Source organism: Rhinolophus hipposideros (genome assembly GCF_964194185.1).
Source record: "Rhinolophus hipposideros genome assembly, chromosome: 15".
Classification (NCBI taxonomy): Eukaryota; Metazoa; Chordata; class Mammalia; order Chiroptera; family Rhinolophidae; genus Rhinolophus; species Rhinolophus hipposideros.
Window position 1 is genome coordinate 65,264,440 of NC_138061.1, and position 26,829 is coordinate 65,291,268.

General features: G+C 51.8%; 1 protein-coding gene across 3 annotated transcripts in view; it reads right to left on the reverse strand.

The window, feature by feature from the left end:
* Positions 1-1,327: 1,327 nt before the first annotated feature.
* Positions 1,328-26,829, reverse strand: part of ALOX5 (arachidonate 5-lipoxygenase) — a 49,586-nt gene continuing 24,084 nt past the window's right edge. For 2 of the 3 annotated variants that reach the window (XM_081074692.1, XM_081074690.1), the window contains exons 4-14: positions 25,232-25,354; positions 18,015-18,121; positions 17,347-17,519; positions 13,963-14,109; positions 6,845-7,048; positions 6,068-6,154; positions 4,346-4,524; positions 4,039-4,160; positions 3,581-3,681; positions 3,065-3,235; positions 1,328-1,993 (exon numbers count right to left, since the gene is read on the reverse strand). In XM_081074692.1, the coding sequence (XP_080930818.1) occupies positions 1,814-1,993; positions 3,065-3,235; positions 3,581-3,681; positions 4,039-4,160; positions 4,346-4,524; positions 6,068-6,154; positions 6,845-7,048; positions 13,963-14,109; positions 17,347-17,519; positions 18,015-18,121; positions 25,232-25,350 (1,590 nt within the window). In that variant the 5' untranslated portion in view covers positions 25,351-25,354 and the 3' untranslated portion in view covers positions 1,328-1,813. The remainder of the gene's footprint in view (positions 1,994-3,064; positions 3,236-3,580; positions 3,682-4,038; positions 4,161-4,345; positions 4,525-6,067; positions 6,155-6,844; positions 7,049-13,962; positions 14,110-17,346; positions 17,520-18,014; positions 18,122-25,231; positions 25,355-26,829) is intronic. The other variant, XM_081074691.1, reaches the window with a different exon arrangement.

Consider the following 26,829-nt stretch of genomic DNA (forward strand, 5'->3'; position numbering starts at 1 on the left):
GTTTGTGAAGAGAACTTTGGTAACAAAGGAGCTGTGCTCAGACATCCAGCTGCAGGGAACCAGGAGGACCAGCTGCAAAGAACGTATTTGACTGACAGCTCCAGCTGCCACACCTTTGGATCCTCTGTGACATTCATGCCAAGACCTTTTTGACATTACTACCTGATAAAAGGTTTCTGTAATAGACAACTTCTGTTTGAGGACTCTCCATTAGCTGGGGTGAGACCTAGAAGTTACTGAGTCTGAAGCCCTTTCTTCCCAACCCTTCCCTCCCTCTCTCCTTCCACAGGGTCAGACCCGCACTGCCATCCCTGCCGGCTCCTCTTCTTTCCTGCTCCCTCCTCCTTGCTCACATGGCCTGTGAGTTCTCAAGGTTGGTATGTTGGCCTTGACAGTCACCTGGAGCTGAGTCAGTGCCTCCACCATGACCATGATTACGGAGTCTGTTACCAAGGTCATTCACCAATGTGCTGGGAGGTTCTCAGGGGTCGGAAGTCTGGGGCATTAAGGGGCTGGACCTCAGTCTCTCTAATACCCACTCCAGGGGTCAGGTTTCCTGAGAGAGACTTTGGTGTCAGAAACACCTGCATACCTCCCGCATGCCATGTTGGCCCACATGGGTCGAGACTTTTAGCCAGACATTGAGCGGCTGGCCTATGACATCAGGTGAATCTTCTGGAAATTCTGGAGACCCTGCTGACTCAATTCTGAAGCTGGGGGTTGTGGATTGGGTATGTGTGTAGAGGCCAACAGATAACCATGCCCAAGCTTAGCTTCTTGGACCTGGGGAAAGAAAATGCATATTTTAAGCCAAGTTGAGGCCTCTGCTATAGAAGAAAACAGCCCCCAGCTCCTGAGACAATTCCTGGAATCTGTCAGTTAGGTGCCCTGCCAGGAGAGAGCAGCACGCTGGAGCCTTATGCCAGCCCTGGACCAGTCCTGGGGCACAGGTATATGTCCCATGGTTTCCCTGTCCTCCAGGGACTGCAGGAACCACGTGGCAGGACAATAGAGGTTTGGACAAAGCCCGGGGACAAAAATGAGCTCTATCAGCAATCAAGGAGGCCTCCCCTGATGAGATGACATTTGCAGTGTGTTCTGAAGAAATAGTAGGAGCTTTCTGGACAAAGAACGAAAAGCACCTTCTGCCCAGGCTGGGGTGTGTGTGGGGGGAGGGCGGAGGGAGGGTAGCTTTTGCCTAGATGGAATCATGATTATGGCATTTTGCTTTTTTGTGGGAAGGGAGGATATGAGCTGTTTGAGTTGGTTGGACTGCAGCATGTGGAAGGAGACCTATTTTAAATGAACTTTATGACAACTAATTCTTCATTCAATAAGAATTTATTTGGGCATCTGCTACATGTAAGAAATTGAACTAAGCATAAATAGAACAGCAAATAATCATTCCATGTCTCCAATAAGAAGACACAGCTATCTGTTATCCTGATTTACCGTTGCCCCCTGGAGTGGAAATTCGAACTGGGCAGAGGACAGGAAGCTACAGTACCCTGCTCTGTGCAGGAGGGGTCCCTGCAGAGTCTACACTTTGATCAAAGTATGGGATTCACTAAAGACTGAGGAATAAAACACGAAGCTTCGCTATACTGTGGCCCAACCTGCGACAGCCAGTCAGCCTGGGGCCTCGGGGCAGAATTCCCAGGAATCCTGGGAGGCCCGGGGGCAGCAAGCTGCTGGCAGCCTGCTTGTGGCTGCCCTGTGAGCCCCTCCCTCAGGGAAGGCTGGAGTCTGGGTGCCGAGCAAAGCCCTGAACAGTGGCCATCCTGGAGGGAGGGAGGCAGACTCAGGCAGCCACTCATATGGCCACGCTGTTGGGAATCCGGTCTGGGGACAAGTAGTAATATGGCAGCTTCTTGTTCTTGTTGCGCTCAGCGATCACGCTGACGATGGTGTCGAGGTTCTTGCGGAATCGGGCCATTGCCTCCTTCACAGGCTTCTCGATGAAATGTTCTTCCGGGTACATGCCCAGGAACAGCTGAGGAACCAGACACAGACAGATAGATGGACAGGGTAACTGACAGGCCTGGTCCCACCCATAGAGCTCATCCCTTGGGCGTCATCTGCTGCCTGCCCAGTGCCCTGAGAATGCAAAAGCCACACCTAACGGCTTTCCCTAAGCAAGTTTCCGGAGCGGGAGGGGGCTTACAGATAAAGGGGAGAGAGAACTGCCCCGCTGCTGGGTGGCCACGAGGACGCGTACTGGTGCAGGAGAATGGAGGCCGGTGGCTCCAGCTGGTGGGCATGTGGCTGTGGGGTCCTGGGCCTGTCCTGTCCAGTTCTCCTGCCCTCCCGTTGGGCTCCAGGCAGCAGGGCCATAGGGGCCACCGCTGGCCTTCTCTCGCCCTACGGAGGTGGTGTGCTCATGTACACACTCACAGAGATGTCTGCAAATTAAACTAGACACACTGAAAAAACCCAAAAGTACTGTATTGTTAACACTAGAAAGTGTCACATCCACGGCTGCAAAGGGTGGGAGACACATCATATGCTATCATTGATGGGATTCTGGATTTAGTCTGTGAAGGGCAGTTCACTCTCAACATTCTTTGACCAAGAAATCCCTCTACAAGGAGTGTATCCTCCGGTCCTGTTGAACAAGTGTGCAAAGACACGTGCAAAGATGTTAGTGAGAGACAAGCATGTTAGCAAAGGCCCTGAGCAGCTGCAGTGTCTTGGAGCCTGGGCTGGTGCAGTCATTCTTTGCAGCCCTGAGCTGGCGCTGTGGGGCACATCCACTGAGATGCCCAGCTTTGGGATTAGGTTAAACAAGGGGCCCACATGAGAGAGCTTTGTCACTGTTGGGTTACTGGGTGTGCCCTTGTGGGGAACGTCACCAGAGCAGCAGAGACCCCGTGCTTTCCTGCCCAGGCACCTGGAGCGCCCTCACGGCTCAGGCCTGAGGACCTGGGGGGCCTCTCTAGTCCTGGGAGTCAGGATTCCCAGAGGACAGATGTCCACCCTGGGCCCTGAATCACAAAACCCTGAGGTTGAGGAATGGGTTACACCTGGGGCGACCTGCCTGCCAGAAGGGGAAGAATGGCCTCACCTCATTTTCCTGGAACTGGCTTAGTGCCCACACTGCTCCCAGATGCCAGCAGGAGCGGCCACGGTCTGGCAGCGTGTCCACGATCTGCTCGATGGTGACCACACCCTTGGCCGTAGGCGGTGGGGCCCGCATGGTTGGGGGAGCGTTGGGGATCCAGGAGCACCAGTCATACTGGAGGGAGAGCCGGGGACACACAATCCAGCCACCACTCACCTGCACCTCCCGCCTCGCCCCTGTGCACGCCTCCCGCTCGCAGGACCCCAGGCAGTCCCGCTACAGCCCCCTTGCCGCACTGGACCCTCCGCTGAGTGGGCAGAATCCATGATCACCCAGTTCAGGCCCCGAAGCTGCCTGAGGTCTGCCTGGCTTCCTTCACGCCCCCCCACTCCCCTACCCCTGCCCCCCAGATGACTGGAAGGCTAGGAAGTAGAGCAGCCCCTCCCACAGGTCTGTAGGAATGAAGGTCAAGGTGATCTTGGTGATGTCCCACTCACGGCCCGCCCTGCCCTTGCCCACCTGGCCGAAGTTCACCGCTGCATGCTGGGCTGAGGCCGTGAAGATCACTACCGTCAGGTACTCCGACAGCTTGTCCCTGGTCTTGATGGACCTGGGGAAGCCTAAGGCCAGTGAGGGACAGGCTAAGGCCCTGCCTCCTGGAAGGGGCACCCGCCCACAGCTCCAGCCCCCCCCCCAACCCCCCGGGTGATCCCACGCCAGTGCTGTGAGGCCCAGCGTGGATAAGACACCCTGGTGGGGACAGCGGCTTGGTCCAGTATCTTGATGTTTCTGACCTGGGCTCTCAGGGCTGTAGAAAGCCTCTAAAATGTCCCCACAAGGCTTACTGGTGGCCCAGAGTCCCTTGGGCCTACCCCCAGCACCCAGGTGCTAAGGTGAATGCCACAAGCCAGTGTAGCCCAGGGAAAGTCAGGTGCTGGGAAGAGCGGGACAGTGACTGCAGGAGGGGCCGGCCCTACCTGAGGCCTTCTTGCCCCGCATGCCGTACACATAGACGTCGTTCACGAAGTCCTGCAGCTCCGGGTCTTCTGCCACCACTTGGTCACTCTCGTAGTAGATGCCCACCACGTCAGCCGTGAACCTGACTCAGGAGGAGGGCCCAGCCAGGAGTTACTGACCCTCAACGCCTGCCACTGACTCCTAACGCCCAGGTCACTGAGGCCACCCTGCCCGGTCCCTGCTCCTCCATCAGCGCCTACATGCACTCCTCTGGCAGGACCTCTGCTCCCCCCACGTGGGGCGCCCCACAGCCCCGCTCACACTCACGTCCTGATCGCCTCCCACACCAGGAGCCCGTCGTCCCGGTAGAAGTAGTAAGGGATGTCCTGGGTGCTGTCCATGCCCCGGGCCTTGATGGCCTCCGGAAAGCACAGGGAGGCGTAGGTCAGGTCCTGCATGGCCCTCTGCACCATCTGCACGTGCCCACCGCCCCCTGTGGCGTTGGCCTTGAGTGGCAGTGGAGAGAGAACACTGTGAGCTGAGGCCCCTTCCCTCTCTCCAGCTTCTGGCCCCAGGGCTCACCAGGAGAAAGTGTGATTGGTGGTGCAGTGGCCCGGATGCAGGGGGTGCAAGCCATGTCCTGGGAGAATGCCAGGTCAGCCCAGTGACGTTACAGGGAGGAGCCTCTGCTTGGTCTGACGCAAGGGGCTGTGGTGGATAGATAGGTGCAGAGACTGGGGGCAGCTGCAGAGGGAGTGGCGAGCTCATGCTGGGGAGGGCGGCGGGGTCAGCTGGCCGCATGGGGCCTGGGCGGCTGCAGCCTGGCACCTGCTCTGGTTCTGAGCACAGACTGCCCAGAGTCTGAGCACTGCTCTCAGTGACCCATCTTTGGGTGAAAGAAAGGGGCAGGTACCAACCCCCAGGACCCACACAGCTCTGAGGGCTTGTGTGCTTAGGTGAGGGCTGGGGAGATGCACAAGAAGGGCCCTGGTTCTCCCCCGCGGCTGAAACACAGGCCCACATGCTCGCCAGCACGCACACACAATGGCTGCTGAGCTGTCAGGCCACAGAGTCCTCCAAGGAGGACTAGGGTGCAGAGTGCCAGACACGGGTCCCCTAGGGCCATCTGAGCCAAGCCGGACCCGTCAGAGCTGCTCCCTGGTACTGCCTCTTTGGATGGGAGGTGATGGTCACTGCATGGGAACACGAGCCTGGAGCTCGCTGGGCTGAGGTCCCGCTCCCCCTCTGCGGGCAGAATGAGGCCATCAGAGTTTAAAGAGAGGAGAAGTGTAAAGCAGTGTGCTTGGATCCTGGGGACACTGAGTCACTGGGTCCAGTATGCTCTGATGTTCCTTCACCCCTGTGTATCCAGATATATGAGACAGTACATTTCCTTCCCGGCTTCAGCTGGTTTGAGTTGGGTTTTGTCTTTTGTAACCCGAACAGTGGCTCAACCTTAGTGATCATCTGGCTGCTCACTAATGGGAGACAGGAGAGGAGGGAAGTCAGGGGCCAGGGCTCAGGGCTGCCAGGAGGGTCATGGTAAAGCTACAGGGGGTCAAAATGGAGTGGGGTGCTGCCTGAGAAGATGTGATGAGTAGTAGGTACTGAGCTCTGCCGAGGAGAGTGGGTTGGGAGCCCTGATGGCCTGGAAGGGAAGACAGTGGGGGCTGTGCTCAGATTGATGGGAGGCAGAGTGGGAAGGGACACCCAGGTCCCTTCGTGTATGAGGTGAGGAATGGGTGCCAGGAGGCAGGGTCTGAATCCACACGCCAGAGAATGGGAGACAGGAGGAGTGGGACAGGTGACAGGGAGCGGACATGATGAGGAAGAGCTGGTGGTGACTCAGCAGACAAGAGCTGGCCCAGCGGCCCGGGGAAGGGGCAGCGAGTGGCTACAAACTGGGAGCCTTCAGTCCGCATGCTGTGCCGCCAGCCGCCAACCTCCAGCTTCCCCAGGCCTCCAGCCACGAGGTGCCTCAGGGCCTGGTCTCCTGAAAGGACATCTGGGTCTGAGCCGGGGTGCAGATTTTGAGGAGCAGGCACCCACCTTGTCAAAGAGGCCAAACTCGCAGATGAGCTGCTCTCGGGCCTTGGTGTTGATGGCGATGGTGAAGCGCACGTGAGCGACCAGGAGCTGCGGAGGAGCAGAGACACGTCAGGGAACCCAGCGGGCCGAGCGCCCTCAGCCCACGGAGGACGGGGCTCCAGGCTCGGGAGGGGGGCGGGCTGGCATGCGGTCTTCACTGCTGGTAGCTGCCAGCGGCCTGGCGTGCAGCTCTGATGCCCAGCAGTGATGATATGACAAGAATGGTAACAGCCACTGCTGACAGCACGGAGCGATGTGCCAGGCACTGTTTCAAGCTCTCAGAACTTGGTAACTATTTTAATCCTCACAGTAATCCTACGAGACAGGTGTACTGTCTGATCTCTGTTTTACAGATGGGGAAACAGAGGCACGTAGAGGTATTTTTAGCCTGTGGCCACCCTAGCGGTCGGTGACTAGAGGATTTGGGAAGAGAGAAGGGCAGGGATAGTGGGGGCTGCCACCTGGGCTCAGACAAGGCTCACGCTGAACTCATTTGCCTCTTCAAACTCTGTCCACGCCCCTTGGGCCACCAGGGTCTGTGTCAGGCCCCAGCCCCGTGTCCTTGGGAGCCTGCAGGCTTTCAGCAGACATTACTGCCCCTGAACGTCTCTCCAGAGATCCCTATGCCCTGGCCACTGCCAGCCACAGTCCTGTGGGAGGTCAGTGCTCCTTCCTCCCACCTGTCCCCTCCACGTCCAGATGCGCCCCCCCAACTGGTGAGGCAGGAGCTTGCTGCACCTTGAAAATGGGGTGCACGGCAGGCAGCTGGCGGTACATGGCGATGCCAAAAACTTCAGACACCAGGTGTGTGCGCAGAAGGTGGGTAACAGTCTGGTGGACGTGGAAGTCACTGGAGCGCACCCAGATTTTGGCCAGGAGCCAGTCATATTTTGCATCCGAAGGGAGAAAAATGGGGTTCTCTTCTCCTGGGACTTGATTGAGCTGACACATAAGAGAAAGAAAAGAAAATACACTACGATCTTTCGCTCCAGACTATTGGAACCTGGTCTCAGGATATTCCAGAAGAATCCAACTTTCTCAAACAGTGACTTTTGAATCATGTGAGAATCCTGGAGGAAGGCAGAGGGTGCAGGGTTCGTGTTTTCCCTCCAGTCACATCGCTGATTACCTGTGGGACCCTGGACAACTTACGGAGCCTTCCTGAGCTCTGCTGTCCCCATAGGAATAAGGGGGCAGTATGTACTTACCCCGCAGAGCTCTTATGGGAATGAGTGTGAGGGCAGGAAGGCAGCAGCAGGGAGTGAGCAGGGCAGGTGAGCGGGGACCCTGCTGTGGCCCCCCAACACCCTCTTGTCCCACTACCCGCTTGCTCCCTCCTGCTTCTGGCTGCCTTTTGGTCTCTAGCATTTTTTCTTCGTCTGCTCTTTCCTTTAAATGCTCTGCCTCAGTGCTCCTGACCAGCACCCCCAGGTCCCAGGCTCTAGGGCCCTCAAGATGCAGTGTCCCAGGTGACTACCCCTTGAGCCCAGACCTGAGGCCAGGTGTAGAGGCTTCTCTCCCCTCTCCCATTTCAACTCCACACTGGGCCAAGGTGATTTTTTACTAAGATGGAAATCATGTCATGCCAATCCCTTCCTTAAAAACACTCAGTCACTTCTAAATGCCCAAAAAGAAAGCCCCTAAGCTCCGCGGTTTGGTGCTGAGGACGAACCCTCACCTGCGTCCCTCCCACCCACCGAACCCCGTCCCTAGATTCGTCCATGCCAACAGCCACTGGCATTCATCCAACCAGCACGGTGTCAGGACCCACAGCCTGAAGTCGTGTGAGCCTGTGAGAGCGGCGCTGTCATTGCCCCATCTTCAGAGGAGGACACAGCATCTTAGGGGGTGGACATTTAGGGTGACAGTGAATTATCCAGACCAGAGAAGCATGAAGGAGCTGCAGGCCAGCCGCAGGAGCAGGCCAGGGTTGGGTCTGGGAAGGGCTGTGTGCAAGCGGGTGGGCGGGTGGCCCTTCAGAGACCAGTGTAGCCCCAGCACAGTGACTAAGGAGGAGGGCTGCCTGAGATGGAAGGCCCAACCCCCTGGGCTCCGCCAGGTCATGCTAAGTGTTCTGGAAGGTAACTTCCCTGTCTCTCTCTTGAAAACAGCAGTGACAATAGGAATATAATGCAAGTCACAAGTAGATTTTTAAATGTTCAGGCAGCGAAATAATGAAAGTAGAAAGAAATAGGTGAAGTATAATTCTATTTTATAATTTTACTTTACCTAATATACCTAAAATATTACAATTTCAACATGGAAATAATGTAAAATTATTGAGATATTTCGCATTCTTTTTTTCTCATTCTAAGTGTTTGAAACCAGGTGAGTATTTTGCCCTTACAGCATGCCTTGGTTCAAACTAACCACACGTGGAGTATTCTAGAACCATGGGTGGTCAGTGGCACCTGCACTGGACAGGGCAGCTCTAGACAGCCAGCTTTGTCCTGCCCACCCAGGACAGACAGTGCTGGGAGGAAGGGAGCACAGGGCTTGGCATTCACAATATTCTTGCTTATTTGTTTATTAATGCAGTTAGTTGTCAACCTTTAAATATCAGATAATTTCACATAAAAACTTGGATTACCAGGTTTTCTTGAAAAATTAGGTGGGAACTCTGAATAATTGTCATAGAGAAGCTCTCGGCCCCACTCCCCAGGTCAGCTCAGGCTCCCCACCGGCCGTGCCCCTTGCTGGTCCTTCACTCACTTGCACTAACTGCCCAGCCCCGTGGACATCTGACCACCTGGCCTCCCAGAGCGCGTGGGAAGTCGGGCTCGAGCTGGGAGATGCTCTGAGTGGAACAGCCCCTGCTGTGTGCTGGGGCCCACTGGTGCTCGCCGTCCTAACCATGGCCCTGCAATGCGGGTGTCCCTGCCATCACCACTTTGCAGAGGAGACCTGAGGCTCAGAGGGGCAAGCACCTCTCCTAAGCTGAACGAGGATGGGACCCAGTGCCCTGCCCTCCGCTTTCTCTCCTCCCTCACTGTCTCGTTCAGACCCTCACTGCCTTTCTCCCTTGAACTCTTACCAAAACTCACAGACCACTCTGATTTGGGGGTGCCCCTCCTGACATCTGTCCTTTCCATCCTCCCCACTTCTGTCCAGGCTCTTAGTGACACTGTGGGACTCCAGAATGCGCCCTGAGTGGCTTGGTGTTTTGGTTTTTTTAATTTGTTTTTTGTGTAAAGAAGTAGATTTTTGTTTCTGATTAGAAAATAATATATACTTATTGTAAAAAATTGTAGTTATAACAGATCATAGGAAAGAAAACATGAGCTACCTTATTTGCATATGTGCATATTTATGTGTACAATTTTCCATAAATTGAACACTATCATAATGAAAGTCCGTCTCTGCTTTCTGTTGCTCACCTGTGCCCCAAGCAGCCCCCCAGTATTCTTGACCTGGTGACCCTGTGTCCTGCACCTCCGCACACCCACAGGACTCTGTGCTCACGCCTGAAGTGTGCTGCTTCCTTGCATTCAGTTTACATAGAGGAGATCCTATAATCTCTACTTTGCATCTTTTCCGATTTGTTAACTCGCTGTGGAAATCCCTCATGGTCAGCTGGGAGAGATCTAAGTCATTCGTTTTAATGGTGGTAAGACATTTCACGGCCTGGACATAATCAGTTTCATCCAGTCAATCCTGAGGGCAAACCTTCAGATTGCCCTCAGCGTTGTTTGTTTCCCCACCACAGACGGTGCTGTGATACCAAGCTCTCACATGGCCCCTCGTATTAGAGCTTTCATTTCTGCTGATTGGGTACTAGAGGGCGCCTGCTGCGCCTTGGGGAAAGCCTACTGTCTGACAGGCAGGGCCCACTGCTTGGCTCCTTCGGAGGGGACGCTGCCTGTCAGAACACTTAAATGGTCTAGTCATGGGTCAGAGCCCCTGAGTGTCCTTCCGATTGCCCTGGCCATGCCAGCCCTGCCTCCAGGACCCTCTGACCACCCACTGCGATCCAGAACCTCAAGAGGCACACCTGGTATGGCAGGTGCTGCAGGACCCGCTGAGTTGCAGGCCCAGGTACTAACTGCAGACTCCCCAGGCCAACCCCTCCAATTATTGCAGAGTGAACCATCTCCCGGCTGCAACTCAGGTCTGTGTGTAGAGACCCAACCTCGCCAGAGGTTGGTGCTACCACTTTTTTTTCCCCAATCGGATGGGGCAGAAGTGAGATCTTATTGTAATTTTAATTTGCATTTCCCTAACAATAGTGAGTTCGAGAATTTTTCCATATATTGATTGTCCCTTTACGTTTCCTCTTCAAGCAACTTCCTATTTACATTCTGCCCACTTTTCTATTGGGATATGTCTTTTCTTTATCAATTTAAAGGAGATATTTGTGTTACAGATATTCATCCTTTATCTGTCACTGTGTAGCACTTATTTTCCCCAATCTATTATTTGCTCTTTGGCTTTGTTTATGGTATATTTTACTATTCAACTTTTAAAACATCACATAATCAAATATGCCTATCTTTTCCTTTATAATGTTTTGGCTTTCTGTTTTTACTTTAAAAAGTTTCCTTGGCACTCATGTTATACAATATTCTCCTAAATTCTCTTTTACTTTTTTTACACGTTAATCTTCAATTCATCTGGAATTTATTTTTTAAAATAACGTGACATACAGGCCCAATTTTTCCCGTTTGCAAAGGAAGTTGTGATAACAGCACAGAAATGCCATCCCTTTTTACTCAGTTGAAAACCACCCTTGTCATACAATAAATTCTTATTTCTGGGGGTCTATCTCTGGACTCTTTATTTATATACTGTCTCCTCAGTCTGTCTGTTCTCATGTATAGCCTCTGCTTTGAACAGTGACGTATGTTATTCCTTAATATCCAGCAAGGAAAATCCTTCCTGTTTTGTTTTGTTGTTTTCCAAAAACATTTTGGCTATCTTTGAGCATTTCTTTTTTCATATGAATCTTTAAATTCTTTTATTCAGTTTTCTCACTTTCCTATCCTCCCTCCATACACAAAACAAAGAGAGAAAACCTGATCAGAAATTTTATTGGAAATGCATTAGGTTTATATGATAAAATTTAGTAGAACTAGAATTTTTATAACAAAGTTTTCTTATTCACTATGAAAACACGTTATGATTTCGTTTTGCATCCTTTAAAATGACTTTATACTTTTCTTTATATGGGTATTTTATTTTATATAATTAATATGGAGAAAAGCTAATGGAGTTTTTGAAAAGCATGTTTATTGACACCTTGCTAAATTAATTTATTAATTCCAGTAGCTTTCTAAAAAATTAGAGTCTTAGGTTTTCTAGGTCCATCATACCATCATAGTATTACCGAAGCGTACGCTTTGCTGTTTTCTTTTACATGTTTATTATTTTATTTTATTTTCTTATCACATTATTTTATTTTATTTTATTTTCTTATCACATCTAGTACAATGCTGAATAACAATGGTGATGTCAGCATTCTTATTTATGATTTAATGGAAATGGCCATAGGATTGCCATTTTTGAATGTTATTTCCTGTTTTTATCATGCGTAAGTAGATTCCCTCTATGATTATTTTAATTTTTACTAGTTGTGGCTACTAAATGTTATTAAATTCCCTTTCACTTTTCATGGATACAACCAGAAGATTTCTTCCTTAGTGATGTAGTGAATCATGCTGACAGTTTGCCTGATATTGACACGTCTGGAAAAAACTCTACTTGGTTGTGACATATTAGTCATTAATTACACTGCTGCATTTACTTCGCTGATATCATATTTAGATTTCTCTTAAAGTCTACATTTGTAACTTAGAGCGGACTTGGACTTCCTTTTGGAGCTTTCCTGCATGGGTTTTAGCACTGAAGTTATGCCAGCTTCACAGAATGAATCTTGGGGATGAAACACCTTACAGAAATGTCTGCTGTCTCCAGGCTGCCAAAAACTCAGCTGTCCATCATATGGGGCTCCCACTAGTCAGACATTTAAATAGTTTTCTAATTGCTTATGTGGGAATTGGCCTATGATCTACAATTTCTTCTAATTATATTTTGCTAGGTTTTTATCCATGTCCTCTAGTTTTTCAAATTTGTTGCCACATTATTACACTTTTTTTAAAAAGCTGTGATTATGTCTTTTTTCTTATGCATAATCTTATATATTTTTGCTTTTTTTCTTTCATTAACCTCATGAGCGGGTTATTTATTTTCTTGGACCTTTTAAAGAACCAAAGTTTAGATTTATTATCCTCTGGCTTTCCTTCGATGTTTCTTTATAGTTTGCAAAGTTTCCAGTTTTCACAAGCAGGAAGAGATTCAGGAATATTCTGTGACTTGCCCAAAGTCCCACAGCCTGTTACAAGTGGCAGAGCTGGGACTTAAGCCAGGCCACTCCAAGAGGTCTCAGAGGACAGGCTGCTTCAGAGGCACGTGCCAGTGGGAAACGGCCCCCCAACGTGGGTCTCCTAGCTGCTGACTTTGCTCACATCACCTATTCCTTTTAGCATTGGCTTCAGTTTCTTAAGCATAGGGCTTCTCTCTGATAACAGGCTGGAAGTTCTCAGGAGGAGACACGCCCTGGAGACTGGGTGACTTGGGGGGACATGGACTCTGGAGCCAGACAGCCCAGCATGTGTCCAGCTCTGCCGCTGACGGTGAGCACTTGTGCCTCAGTTTCTCCATCTGAGGAAAACAATCCCTAGCAGTAGTGACCGCCTACTTTGCAGGGTTGTAGTGACGTTACATGAATAGATGCAGGTCCTGACTTGAAACCCTGAAGCCAAATGTTTCAGAAATCAAGGATTTTCAAGATTTTAGCCGTGTGTCTATTTGGTTATGTGACACCTCTCTCTCCTGCCCTGGGTCTGGGGCAACATACTATTTTACAATCAAGCATATTAGTATTTCTGCAGCGACACACATGCATTTCACATTGAATGGGACAAAGCCTTTGATAGTCTCACCTGTTGGTTCAGAGCGGGTTTTGCTGCCCATAAATTTGCTACCAATTTGTGAAAAACCTAGCAGTATTAGAATGTTTCAGATTTCAGAACTGAGGGTAAGGGTCTAGGACTCTGCAGGCTAACACTTCGGACAGTCTTGGCATGCGGTTGGCATCTGGCCAGCGGCTGCTATGATGTCCATAGCACCCATGCCCGCTTCACGGTTGGCTAAAAGCACTGTTTGCTGAATGCCTGTCTGCCTGTCCCCCACAGGGCCCCTGTGCAGACGGCACCAGGGATCAACAGCTACTCCTGTCCTGCGGTCTGCATACCAGCTCCCTCGTGCCACAGCTTCCTGGTGCTCTGAGGAAGCAGAGGGCGGCCAGGACAGGGGGCAGTTGAAATTGTGCCTACACCTGTGTCCCCGCAAACTGCTCCCCTCTCTCCTCCTCCGTTGTCCCTGGCAGAAACAAGACCCCGTGGGTACTCGGAAGTAGCCTCCTAGGACTGGCACATTACCTGAGCAGCCTCCATGGTGCCCCTGGGGGCTTCAGTCTCCAGCTCATCGCGTAGCGTCACCTGCCTGGTCTCTGTTAGCGTTTTGATTTGGGACCCCTGCTCAGGGTGCTGGGGTGGGGGGTGGAGTATGATTCTTCAGGGCAGGTGCTCTGCAGAGCACCTTGCCTTGCCAGGAATTTCTCAAGTGTATCTTGGGGAGTGGAGCCCTTTCAGAGCCTGTGGACAGCACTCCCGACTGCTGGCCAGAAGCCTTAGGTTCTGGTTTTTCCTGTCTACCTGGTAGCACCTCCAGCACCCTCCTCAGGAGGTACCAGGAGAGCTGCCTCCTCTTCCTGGAGGTTTGGGTGGAGCGACCCAGGAAAACTCCTCCCTGGCTGCTGAGGGTGGCACCACCCAGGAAGAGAACAGGCCGCGGCATACCTGGATGGCGATGGGGACCATCTTGTTGGCCAGGTTCTTGTACAGCAAGCAGATGGGCGCGGCCAGGAACTGCAGCGTGCAGGGGTCTGTTCTGTTGGCATCGATGCCATCAAGAAGCTCAAAGTCCACGATGAAGATGTTCCCTTGCTGCAGGAGGCAAGAGGACACGTGTCCCAGTCAGTGTCAGTCAGAGATAGGCCCAGAATGCCGCCCAGAGGGAGTGACAAGGCCCTCTGCAGCTCAGAGTTTCTAGATCTTTTGTCCTCCAACTCAAAGGCTGATTCACAACAACAGTTTTCACAGATTGTAGAGGTTTTTCCATAGGGGGAGAATGGCCGCGGCCAGTTTCGTTGTTGTACCTGAAATCTGCCTAAAGTTTATGAAAGATTTTTGAAAGACCACCCAGAGTGACAGTTTAATAAGAATGCAAAGTTTAGATGAGACAGATGAGAGAAATCAAACAGCAAAGAGTGACGCTGCAGGTCAGTTACATTCAAAACTGGGCAAACTCCAGTCAGAGTCACCCTTGGGGGAAAGAGTCGGTCGGGGGCGGGTCTTCTGCGGTGGGAAGTTCTGCAGGGGGTTCTGCACAGGGCAGGCTCGACAGAGTCAGGGGTCTCCAGCGTCCAGCTGGGTCTTCAGTGGGGGGTGCTCCCCCCATTAAACTGCGGGGGCTGGCGGCGTCTGCAGGAGTGCTGTGCTCTGCGTGCCTGTCCCCCTGGTCTGCGGCTGGTGGCACAGCAGAGTGGGGCACTTGGTTTGCTGAGTTTGCTGACACTCCGATTTCTGTAATTAGGCGCCACTACAGGACGAATGTGCCTGTGACTTGGTGGGGGGAGAGAAAAGGGCCCTTTGCAGACAACACAGAGTCCTCTAGAGGGGGCCCCGACCTGAGCGCCCCAGGCTTCCTTTCGCACGGTTGGGGCCAGCTCAGGCCAGAACCCGCAGTGTGGGTAGAGGACAGGCAGTGCTTCTTAAACCTTTGTGTTTTAAGTGAGTGACGGAGGCAGAGGTTGAGGGCCAGCTGGGGAAGGGGGTCGGATTGCCCACGTGACAAAGACGGGTCCACAGGAGCTCAGGAGACATGCGCATCCACAACTCTGCCTGCAGAGGGCGCGCTTTGGTCACTGCCCACGCGGTTCACGAGCCCCGGCTGAGCGGGACCAAAGACCCGCCGGTTCACAGCCCGGCCACCTTTTCCTCCTTTTTGGACACGGGGGACCACGGCAGTTGTGTGGCACCAGTGATGAGCTCGGAGCAGCCTGCCCGTGAGGCGTGCGAGGCAGGGGTTGTTTCCTTGGCCAGCCAGGGCAGAGAGAGGGTGGGAAGAGGCTGATTCCAGAGGGCATGAGATAGGGCCCCTTAGGACGCCTGGACAAGAAGGCGGAGACATGCGGGCCGGTGGGGCTGGACCACTGGCCTTTCGGAGAAGATGTGAGCATCACTGGCTTCTGTGCAGAAGGAATGGCTGACAACAGAATCTTGAGAGGACCCGGGTTAGTTAATGTGAAGAGTGGCAGACTAAAGGGAGGCCCCACAACCCAGGCCTGGGAACCAGGAGTCCTGGAATTGGCGCCTGGGCCTGGGGCATTTTTCTGTTATCCCAAGCCACCTCCTCTCTCTGGACTTAGTGTCATCCTGCTGGGAAGTGAGGGGCCAACCCCATTCCTCGCTTCTGACATGCTAGGATTCTACTGCACACACACTGGTGTCCTTGCCCGTCTGGTGTCCCTGGCCAATCCTTGGGGTCAGTGTCCTTCTGACAGCCATAGTGACTGATTTAGGGAATGAAGAAGCGTGCTGTAGGAGATGGGTGGTGCGTCTGTGCAAGACTCCAGTCAGTGGTGGCTATTAGATGATTGCTTCATGACCAAAATCATAGCTGAACATGTAGAGCAGGGGTGTCCAAACCTTTTTCAACGTTGTTTACCAAGGGCCATATGAGGGCCATACACAAACAGCCAGGCCACTCACTTGAGGTGAAGTACGTGTTGCCTCACCTGGTTTATTTAAGTAAAATAAATATATTTTTGCAATTTGCTGCAGGCCAATTAACAATGAATTGCAGGCCGCAGTTGGCCCATGGGCCGCAGTTTGGACACCCCTGCTCTAGACCGTTGCTCAAAAAGAAAGATAACCATTGTGACAAAGACGGTTACTGGGGGTGATAAGGACCCTGGAGCAGAGGTTGTCCCCTGCCAGGGTGACTAGGTGCACAGATGGCTGCTCAGTCCCTTCCATTTCTAGGGTTCTCTGGCTTTTAAGGTGCTGTGAATGTCTGATTTGAAGTTTGAAACCTATAGCACTGAATGAATACGTCCAGCAATTAATCAACAGAGGAAAACTGTGCTCCATGTGCTGCATGGGGGCACGTGTTGTCAGCTGTCCATATAAACGGGTAGTGTCCAAGGCCCAGATAGGTCAAGGAGGGGGTGGGGGCTGGTTAGGACGGCCTGCCCTGGGGCAGGAGCCTTTCCTGGGGACTTCAGTTGGGCAGGTGGCCCTCCAGAGTCAGGTGAGAAGGGTGTGCGGGCTGGGATCTGTCCACAGATCTGACACTGACCCCTCACTTCTGGCTGGGGCCCCAAAGCAAAGTGAGCAAGCAAGATGGGGTGACTGGAAACAGCAGAAGGCCATCTAGACACCTAGGGGCAGGTGGCAGGAGGCCCAGTCATCCTGGTTCTAGTGGGAAGAGGCCATCTGATGGGAGACCAAAGGCCATTCCTAGGGCGTCAGGACACCAAGTCCCCCCAGACCCACCGTGGGGGTGTCTGAACCCTTTCTGTCTGAAGACTAACTTAGTCTTCAACTGGCGAGGGCTGACCCTGCAGGTGAGGGCTGGGCAGGGTGGGGGAGAGGGTGAGGACAGAAGCAGATGCTATCAACGTTTCTAATTAGAAAGTCAAAAATTCCATCAGTTTTCTGTTGTTTTTGTTGTTGTTGTTGTTGTTGTTCTGCTGCCGGGCTGCCTCTTTCTCCAGTTCCCTCATCTTTGCAAAGCAGGTGACAATTTCATGGCTATGTGTGTACAGCATCTCTCACAATGCCGGGCCCAAAACAGAGGGAGCTCTTTGAATTATTGGGATGGATATTGAAAATATTGATATTATGTTCCTAGACCCAATCATCATTGGGAAATGCCACTATCCATTCTTCCTCTCACAGTGGACGAGACAGATTTCATAAATGCCCAGGAAAAGGAAGAGACTGCTTCGCTGACGGCAGTTGACCTTGCCATCAACCTGAAGGACGAGCCAGGAGATGGTGTCCTGGGGGCCTGTGAGCACTGGCCAGCAGAAAGTGGTTTCCGCCCACCAGAGTGTGCCCAGCCATCTGAGTTGGGCTTCTGGCCTGAACCACCATTGATAGCCACACAGGTCTTACCGCGACCTCCTGCTCCAGGGTGAGCTGCCTCTCCAAGCTGCACTCCACCATCTCCGTGGTCACCGGCAGCTTCTCGGGCAGCTTCGTGCATCGCTGAATCAGCACGGGGTTGCAGCCATTCAGGAACTGGTACCCAAACATGAGGTCTTCCTGCCAGTGATTCATGACCCGCTCTGTGGGGGAGAGAATGGTGGCAGCCTGAGTTCTCGGTGCAGGGAGCTCAGGCTATGCTGGCTCCCCTCTCCCAGGCAACCTATGCAATGGGAGGAAATATTGGAAATGCCTATATCTGATAAGGGGTTAATGTGCAAAGTATCCATAGAACTCCAACAACTCAATAGCAAAAAAATCTAATAACTCAATTCAAAAATAGGCAAAGGACTCGAACAGATGTTTCTCCAAAGGCGACATACAAATGGCTGGCAGGTATATAAAAAAATGGTCAATGACACTAACCATCAGGGAAATGCAAATAAAACCCACGATGAGGTATCACCTCACACCTGTCAGGCTGGCTATTATAAAAAAAATGAAACAAAACAAAGGACAACACGTGAGGGTGTGGAGAAGCTGTTGGTAGGAACGCAGAACGTGCAGCTGCTATGGACACAGAGCGTGGGGCGCGGGGCGGTCTCCACGGCACCACGAGAGCCCCAAGGCACACTCACCAGAAATAGTGTTGCTGATCTTGACGAAGATTTTCTCGAAGTCGGCGAAGTCGCTCCAGGAAGACTGGAACATGTGCATGAAGCGGTTGATGAACAGGTTCTCCATCCTGCACACGGCGACAGGCAGCGTCACCCTGTGCGCTCCAGCCCTCCTCCCTCTGCACAGCCCCTCACATCTGCTCTCAGAGCCTCTAGATACCACGTGGGCAGTGGGGACCTGAATGCAGGGCAGCTCCTGGCAGCAGCTGATTGGCTTTGTGGGACCAGGACAGAAACTGGCACCTACGTCTGACGCTCCTCCTACTGCACCTCCTCAATGAAAGAGATTGGCCGCCTGCCCTGAGAATCATAGACGGCGCCTCCCATCCCTTCCATGCAAGCTTTCTTCCACACGTTCATTCACTTATTTATTCTCAGTGTGAGTTTCCAGGGACAGAGTTCCACGTCTCTGATGCAGCTGCCTTGCCAAGTCTCCTGGATTTCAAACGGATGAGTTATTCAGTTGAGTTTAACCATCATTTACTTTCTGCCTAACCCTGGCTCTGCGGCTGGTGCTGAGGACACAGTTTCCAAATGCTCCTTACACAGGATAGCAAAATAACCCAGGACAAGCGATTGATAAATTCAAAGTGCAGGCTGCAGGCAATAAGGAATGAGATCTGAGTGGCCTGAGCAATCCCAGGGGCTTCCTGCAGGAGGTGGATGTGGGATGGGTCTGGGAAAGGTGGAGAGGAAGGAAAGAGGCTCCCCAGGCTTCCCTACAAAACCCAAGCAAGGCACAGGACAGAGATTTGGGAATTCTGGCCAGTGCTCACCATGACACACTCTGCTTCAGTTTCTTTCTCTGGCACACACATGGCTGAGAGTAACAAGCAGTTACCTATTTCCTCCCCACTGGAAGTTCTTGCTGCCCACTCTTCCAGTATTCAGGCCTACTTAGCTGTTCTGTCTTTTGTATGTCCTGACTTGGGACCTTTGCCTGTGTGGTTCACTCTGCGTGTCCTGCACCCCTCTTTCTTCTCTTGAACATGTGGGGTGAGTGTATCTTGAAGGCTCACCCAATGTACCACCCACTCCTCCTTCAATTTCAGGGAACCTGCCCCTTTTCCAGACCACGCCAGCCCTGTGATGCTGTCTCTGTAAGGCTGATGGCAGGTTACATACAAACTCACTTGTGGACTGCCTGCCTGCTGCCTCAGACGTCAGAGTGCAAAGGCATGTCTGCGTTGCTCAGCTCAACCCAGGTCTCCAGGCACTAGAGGAGCTCAGGCAGCATTGCTCGTTATCAGAGGGGTGGCAGATGCCTGGGGCAGGGGACCGTGCCAGAGGTGCTCCTCCAGGAGGCTCCCCTTCCTGCACCCCCCTGCCTCAAGAGTGCCACGCAGAACCAAGCCATTCCCCAAAGAAGGAGCCCTAACTGGCAAGGCCCAGCCCCCTCCGAGGACTCTTTCCTTCCGCGGTGGGTTACCTTTGGCTGAGCGTTGTCACAGGAAGGTTTGAGAGTCCCAAGCTTCCTCACGCCCTCCCTGACCAGCAGAATCAAAGGACTGAACTTTTAGTGAGCCTGGCTGATGGGACAGAGGTGTCTGTCATCCCAGGGGAGCCACCTGTGAGCATGCATGAGGGCAGCAAGCCCGAGTGACCAAAGACACGCATTCAGCAGACAAGCAGGAGATGCCGGGGCCTTCCTGGCCCTGCCAGGCAGGGGAAAGTCACCGGAGGCAGAACCCGACACCCCCTTGCCGAACTCCCCTTCCAGATCTGCCTCAGTTTAGCAAATGCTTCTCTCCTTTGTACTGATGAGCCTGGGGCCCTAGGAACACACACTACTCAGGAGAGGGTCCTGGGGCCACAAGGCTGGTGACCTCTGTGAGTGTCTAGTTCTCCTCTGTAAGTTGGACCAACCAGCTGCCCGCAGGTTACTGACATGCTGTAGTGCCTGGAAGGTGCTGGAGTACAGCCTGGGCAGTGGGGCTGCACTTAGTAGGGGCTCAGTGCCTCGGAGCTGGGGCATAGCACTGGCACTGTCTTCCAGCCTCTGGCTGCAATCTTCATCACTTTTATTCTAGCCCCTCATGGGGAAGGAAGAGCTTCGACACCCATGCTTATTTTACATGCGTGCTTCTTGCGGCCTCCCCACCGGCAGGCAGGCCACGGGAATACTCCCAGCTAAGCTTCTTTCAGCCATTTACCTCCTTCTTCCCCCATCATCCATGACTCTCCTCCTCCATCTCCTTCGTTAGCTGAGTCTCTGGGGACATAAACCCTTATTAAGCTAGAGGAGTATCTCCTGTGTCAGTCTGGGTGTGGAGAGGACTTGTTTCTGGGAGAGCAGAGGCCTTCCCTGACCCCTGCTCTCCCTGTAGCTCTGAGGGTGGCCCAGCAGCAGATGCTGCCCAGGAAAGAGGTCCTGGACCTTGTGGGGAACTGGGAGTGAGTCACAGTCCATAATCCAGTCACTCCCTACTGGGAGGGGGTCACCGTCTCTCCAGCCGGGTCTCTTTGACCTCAGAACAGGATGGGGCACGGCAGTCCTTAGAGGAAGCCACAGATCCAGGAAGAAGGGGAGTTAGGAGGAAAATATTTGCATGTTCTCTAGAGGCGAAATATTTCTGCATACTTATAGACAACTGGATATAAGGGACTTTCAAAGATCTGTTATTGTACAAAGAGGAACCTGTAGCCCAGAGAGGGCACCTGGCTCATTCAAGGTCACAGAGCTAGGTAACAACGTGGCCAGACAACAGTACAGCCAGGTAACGGCACAGCCAGGCAAGAACCTGCACTGAGCAGCTGGCCTGGGCTGGGAAAGGCGGGAGCTCTTACTTCCTCTACTTTCCCTGCTGCTTTCCTTCTTCTGACAGCTGCTCATTTTCCATCTCACAGTTCTGCTGTTTGGGGTGGCGGGCACAGCTTACTGAGGACTGGCCTCATTCCAGGCAGAGCAGATGGCTCGGAAGAAACAAGTTGCCAGGAGTGATGCGGAAACCGAGCTGCCCTGTGGTGGAGGTTCAGTGGGGAAGGCCTCTTTGGTGACTTCAGCCATGAGTTTCACTTTTCTAAAGGCAGGACTGGATTTAGTGGAAAGAGTGGTTCTGCTATGGTGTGAGCTGCAGGGACTCAGGCCAGGCCCTGGGTCAGTGGATTCCATCAGGCACCTTTAGTGTGGAGAAGGCTGCCAGGCGTGGGGTGGGCGCCCTTTCCCTATCAGACCACTAGGGGGCTGGACCAGAGGGTCTTGGAGCCCCCAACCCATGTGCTGGGGTTCGGACGAGAGAATCCTGTTTGGGCCTGTGAGTCTACCTGCAAGCCAAAGCCAAGGAGACAGAGGGTAGCTGAGAGGGCTGCAGGACCGCCTGGGGGTTAAGGACCTGACCTGAAATCCCAGCCCCATTGCTTCCCAGACATGCAGCCTTGGGTAAGTCCATAACCTTGTTGTGCCTTAGCTTCCTCATCCTTAAAATGGGCATAAAGATCATCCCTGGCTCACAGGTATGTAAAAAGAGTTCAACAAATATTAGCGACTAGTACCATCTGCAGCCTTAGGCCACCATGGTCTGAGGGGACAGGGGTCAGTCCCTAATCCAGTGTGCAGCCTAGCATTTTGCTCTCCCTCTCCCAGGGCCTCCTGCCTAATTTACTCATCCCCTTTCTTCCTTCACACCCAATTCATGGCAGAATCTTCACCTGCTGACTCCTCTTGATGCCTCTCCTCTATGTCCCCCAAAAGTTCTCACCCAGGATACTGGTGACCTCTTACTGGCTGCACCTGAAGGGCCCTAAACACCCCTGATCTCTCTGAAGCATTTTCTTGACATGAAAATGCAGAATGCTTAGCCCCCTGGACCTTGTCCCTGCTTCAGACCCCCCCCAAACACCCCCCCCCCCCGTCCTGCCCCGCCTCCTCCCCAGGTAAAGGCTGGGCTCCTTGCCCACCTCCCTGCCTTGGCAGCCTCAGCCCGATTCCCTCCACGTGCCCCAACTCCGGAACTCCTGGATCACCAAGGTTTTCACTGCCCAGAACACCATCCCCTCTGCACCTCCCATCAGTGCGGTGAACTCCTACGAATCTTCGTAACCCAGGTGGGGCTTCTGTCTTAGAAAGAGACGCTGTCCCACAGCATTACTTCCTCCCCTGCCTCCTGTTACCCCCAGTGCTCTTTCCTAATAAACATCTACCACGTGCTATTGTGATGAGCTCTCCACACTCGGTCCCCATTGGACTGTGAGCTGCTTGGAGCTGGGGCCAAGGGTCCACTTTGCATACATCTCAGGTCCCCACTCACCAGGAGCTCCTTAAGCATTTGTCAGAAGAGGAGGGGCAGGTAGCCTCCTCCTCCAGGCCTGCCGCCCTGGGGGTGGAGGAGACCCAGAAGAGCTAGCAAACAGGCAGGGACAGCGCTGAGAAGGCAGCAACCTGGGGGGGCCTTGCTTTTTGGGTTCAGGACTGAGGCAAAAGGCCTCCTAAGTACTCAGAATGGAGACACTAGAGGGAACTCACCGTCAGTGTGCCAGATGCCACTAGGGGGACACTGCATACGTGAGGTCATTTAAATCTCATGATACTTCTAGCAGCTAGGTATGATCAGCCTCATTATCAGAAGGAAATTTAGGGTCAGAAAACTTAACTCTCCCAAAATGGTGCAGCTAGGGCCTGAATCAACCCCAGCTGGCCAGGCTTTACACAAGGAACCTTTTGCTTTTAAAGAGTAATTACAGATGAGTTGATAATTGTTGCCAATTTGAATAGATTTTTCCCCCCAGGAAAGCAACGGGTAACCTGGTCCTGCGAGTGAGGTCCAAGGACTAGCAGCGTCAGCGTCAGCTGGGGATTGTTCCTGGAGCGCAGACTCCTACCCCACTGGGACGCACTGATCAGAACCTGTGGCCCCGTTTTCCACTGATCAGAACAGTGGCCCACATGCACAGGAGTGTCTGAGGGATGCTGTCTGGACGACACTGTCTGGACCCAGGTTTCCTCACTGGGAAGCCGACGTCTTGTCCTCGGCTAGGATGGCGTGGTGCAGCTGCCATGAGATGGGCCCACAAAACAGCCACGTTAGTTTAAACCTGCACCGTCCTTTACTGAATTTGTGTCGATGCAGGAATCAGCGTTTTCTCTTTCTGTCCCAGAGCAGGCTGGTGTGGTGGAGGGGTGCCCTAAGAAGAACAGGCAGATTGCTGGGACCTGTACAGTCCGGGAGCCAGCCATACTGTCGGCACTCTACGAATGCCAGCTGGGCTACACTGAAGAGCAGAGGAGGGTGCAGGAAGAGAGGAAAGTGCAAGGGGGGAATCGCGATTGCGCCGTTAATCCCGGTTCCCCACAGAGGCACTAAGGGATGCCTGCGACCCTCTGAGGAATCCAGAGAGCACCATCAAGTGGATTGCTTTATGTCAGCGTTTCTCAAGCTGCTACAGTCCTTTAGCAGGGGTTCTCAGTGTGGTCCCCAGACCAGCTGCATCCAAACCCCTGGACTTTGTTAGAAATGCAGATTCTCTGGTCCCCTGAATCAGACACTTGAGGGGCAGGTCCAGAAATCCAGGTTTTAACAAGCCTCCAGGGGACTGTGACCCAAACTATAGTCTTAGAGAACCACTGCTGAAGAGGCTGCAGTACTTTCCAAGTTAATTTGACCCCCTTTTACAGAAATACTACTTTGTGCTTTGTGTTAACTCATTCTATGACTAATTTTTTTCTTAGTTTCAGGTGTACAAAACAACATAGTGATTAGAAATTTATTTATCCACCTCACAGAGAGATCACCCCAATAAAGTCTAGAACCAATCTGACATTGTACATGTAGTTATTACAACACTATTGACTATGTTCCTCATGCTATACTTTACATCCCTGTGATTATTTTTTTAATTATAGTTGACACAACATTATTTTATATTAGTTTCAGGTGTACAGCATAGAGGCTAGACATTTTATATGGTTTATGAAGTGATCCCCCGATAAGTCTAGTACCCACCTGACACCATACACAGTTATTACAACATTATTGACTATATTCCCTGTGCTGTACTTTATATCCCCATGATTGTTTTGTGACCACTAATTTGTATTTCTTAATCCCTTCACTTTTTTCACCCAGTCCCCCAACCCTCCTCCAATGTAGCAATCATCTGTACCTATGAGTCTAGGACCCATTTTTAACAAGACAAAAATGCTAGTTTCATAAATATAATTTTAAAAATTCCAGGTTTGTCTAACTTTTAGGTGGAATTTTCCCCCCTACATTTTCCCAACAAATTTCTTTTCCAGTGGGACAGAGCTCTGATTTGATAATAAAATTCAATACAAGTAAAGAGGGTTGATATATAGATATACAGGCATCAGTTAGAAGGAGACTACTTTCACAATTTCCAAGAAGATCAGGGACATTTGGGGCAGCATTTGTGAAGTTAACGGGGAGAACCCTACTTTCTGTGAATGCTTTGGTGGTGTTGAGCCAACCTGCTTCTGAACTGCAGTGACAATAAGAGGGGCTGGGGGTGGGGGTGGGGGCCTTCTTCCCTTACAAACTCATGGCTTTTGAAAAACTAAAGCCAAGAGAACGAGCTTCTTCAGCTTCCCTCCTCTCTATCCCTCATCTTACCCTCTCTTGCGCATCTAGTCTCTGAGGGCCCCACCCCCTCAACCACAGAGAGGGAGCACAGAACTCTGGTCTCTGCCATGTAGAAGCAGGAGCCTTGGGCAAGGTATTTGACTTCCTTATTCCCCAGGTTTCTCAGCTGAAAATGGGGACAATGACCGCCTACCTCCCGGGTTGTTGTGAGGGACGAATGGCGACAGGGCGTGCACGCCAGGGACCAGCGAGGCACTGTGGCCATTATTAGCGCAGAGCCCTGCCATCTGGGTGACAGCCTGGACGCTGTCTACCCTTGCGTTGGCCATGAGGGATTGAGATGCGGGTGGAAATGGGACATTCCAACTAAAGATCTCCATTTGGGGCTGAAACACAGCTATGTTTGGTGTCCTCCAGGTAACTTTGTTTCGATACAGGATATCCTGTGATGATGCATTGGGGATCTACTCTACAGCCAAGGTATAATCAACTGCATTAGGGAAGAGGTGCTTGACAGAGCCGCCCTCCAGCCCCAGCCCCCCCACGCCCCCACCCCGGGCCCCCACAAGGAAAGGAGAGTCCCACTCCCAGCCCTGGCCCCTGGAGGAGCTGCTCAGTGTCTTCAAGTTGCCATAGACTTACGCTTTGGAGTAGTTCAGAACGAAGTCCACACCTTTCTCACTATCAAACTGGATATCGCGAGGTAAGTCCCTGTGGCACTTGGCATCGATACTCAAGGGGAAGCCAGGGTTCCATTCCATCCATCTGAGCATGAAAAAGAAGAACAAAACTGGGTGAATGCCTCTGGGCGGGGACCCTCAGGCTGAAGGCTGCCTGTGTGCTCTGAGGGTGTGCTTGCCATCTGGTCAACACGTTACAGCTGCGTGTGTGTCCAGCAAGGTACTGGGACCCTTCCCGAGGCTGGGCGGCCACCCACTTTACTGTTCCCTGAGCATCGCAGTGGGGGCCTGTGGCTCCCTGTTCCCGACTGCGCTTACAGCACAGGGGTAGCGGATGGCAGGTGTGCACCAGTGTGTAAAAGGAATTGAGAAAGGCAGTGTCAGAAGACCTCATTTATTTGAGGCGACATTCAATAGCAATGTCTGCCAACGTTCTCCCCAGCACAGAACCGCCCTGCAGGTCACCGGAGTTAGACTTGGTTACGGCTGCCCCACCACGTCTGACCTGGACAGCCACTGTCTCACCATCTGGACAGTGCACTGTGAACTGCATGTGGTGGTCAGGGGAGGGGACAGTGTTATGGCTGTGCAGTAGGGCGCACGAGGCCGCAGCATGTCTGAGTGAGGCCCCTGCTCCACCAGGCACAGACAGCTGCCAAGAACAGGGTTAGAGATTGCTACAATCCAAATAGCTCCGCCTCAAGGCAGGCCATACGCTCCATCCTGCCAAAATAATTAGATCCTCGTCTCCTTGAAACTTAACCCGCAGCATTGGACATTAGTATTTTGTTTTTCAAATTTTACTTTGCTTTTTGTTTATTAAAAAAACAAAACAAAACAAACTCTGTCAGTTTCTTAGTGCAGGGAGAATGATCTAGTATTTGCTTAAAACCCAAAATTTACATTCTGATGTTTCAGCTTTTGCATTTATATTCTTAAATTTGATCTTTCTTCTGAGAGGAAAGTAAAACATTGAGATTTTTGGTCATTAAAATATCTTGAGTCCCTGCAACCTCATGTTCATTGCAGCACTATTTACAATAGCCAAATATGGAAACAACCTAAGTGTCCAACAACAGACGATTGGAAAAAGAAGGTGTGGTACGTGTATACAATGGACTATTACTTGACCATAAAAAAAGAATGAAATCTTAGCATTTGCAACAACATGGATGAATCTACAGGGCATTATGCTAAGTGAAATAAGTCAGGCAGAGAAAGATAAATAACAGATGCTTTCACTTATATGTGGAACCTAAAAAACAAAACAAACAAAACAGAAACAAACCCAAAGATACAGAGAACAAATTGATGATTGCTAGGTGGGAGGAAGCTTGGGGGCCTGGGTGAAAAGGTGAAGGGATTAAGAAATACAAATCAGTAGTTACAAAACAGTCATGGGCATGTAAAGTAAAGCACAGGGAATATAGTCAATGACATGGTAATAACTATGTATAGTGCTAGGTGGGTCCTAAACTAGTCAGGGGATCATTTCTTAAATTATACAAATGTCTAACCACTATGCTGTACACCTGAAATTAATATAAGGTAATATTGAAT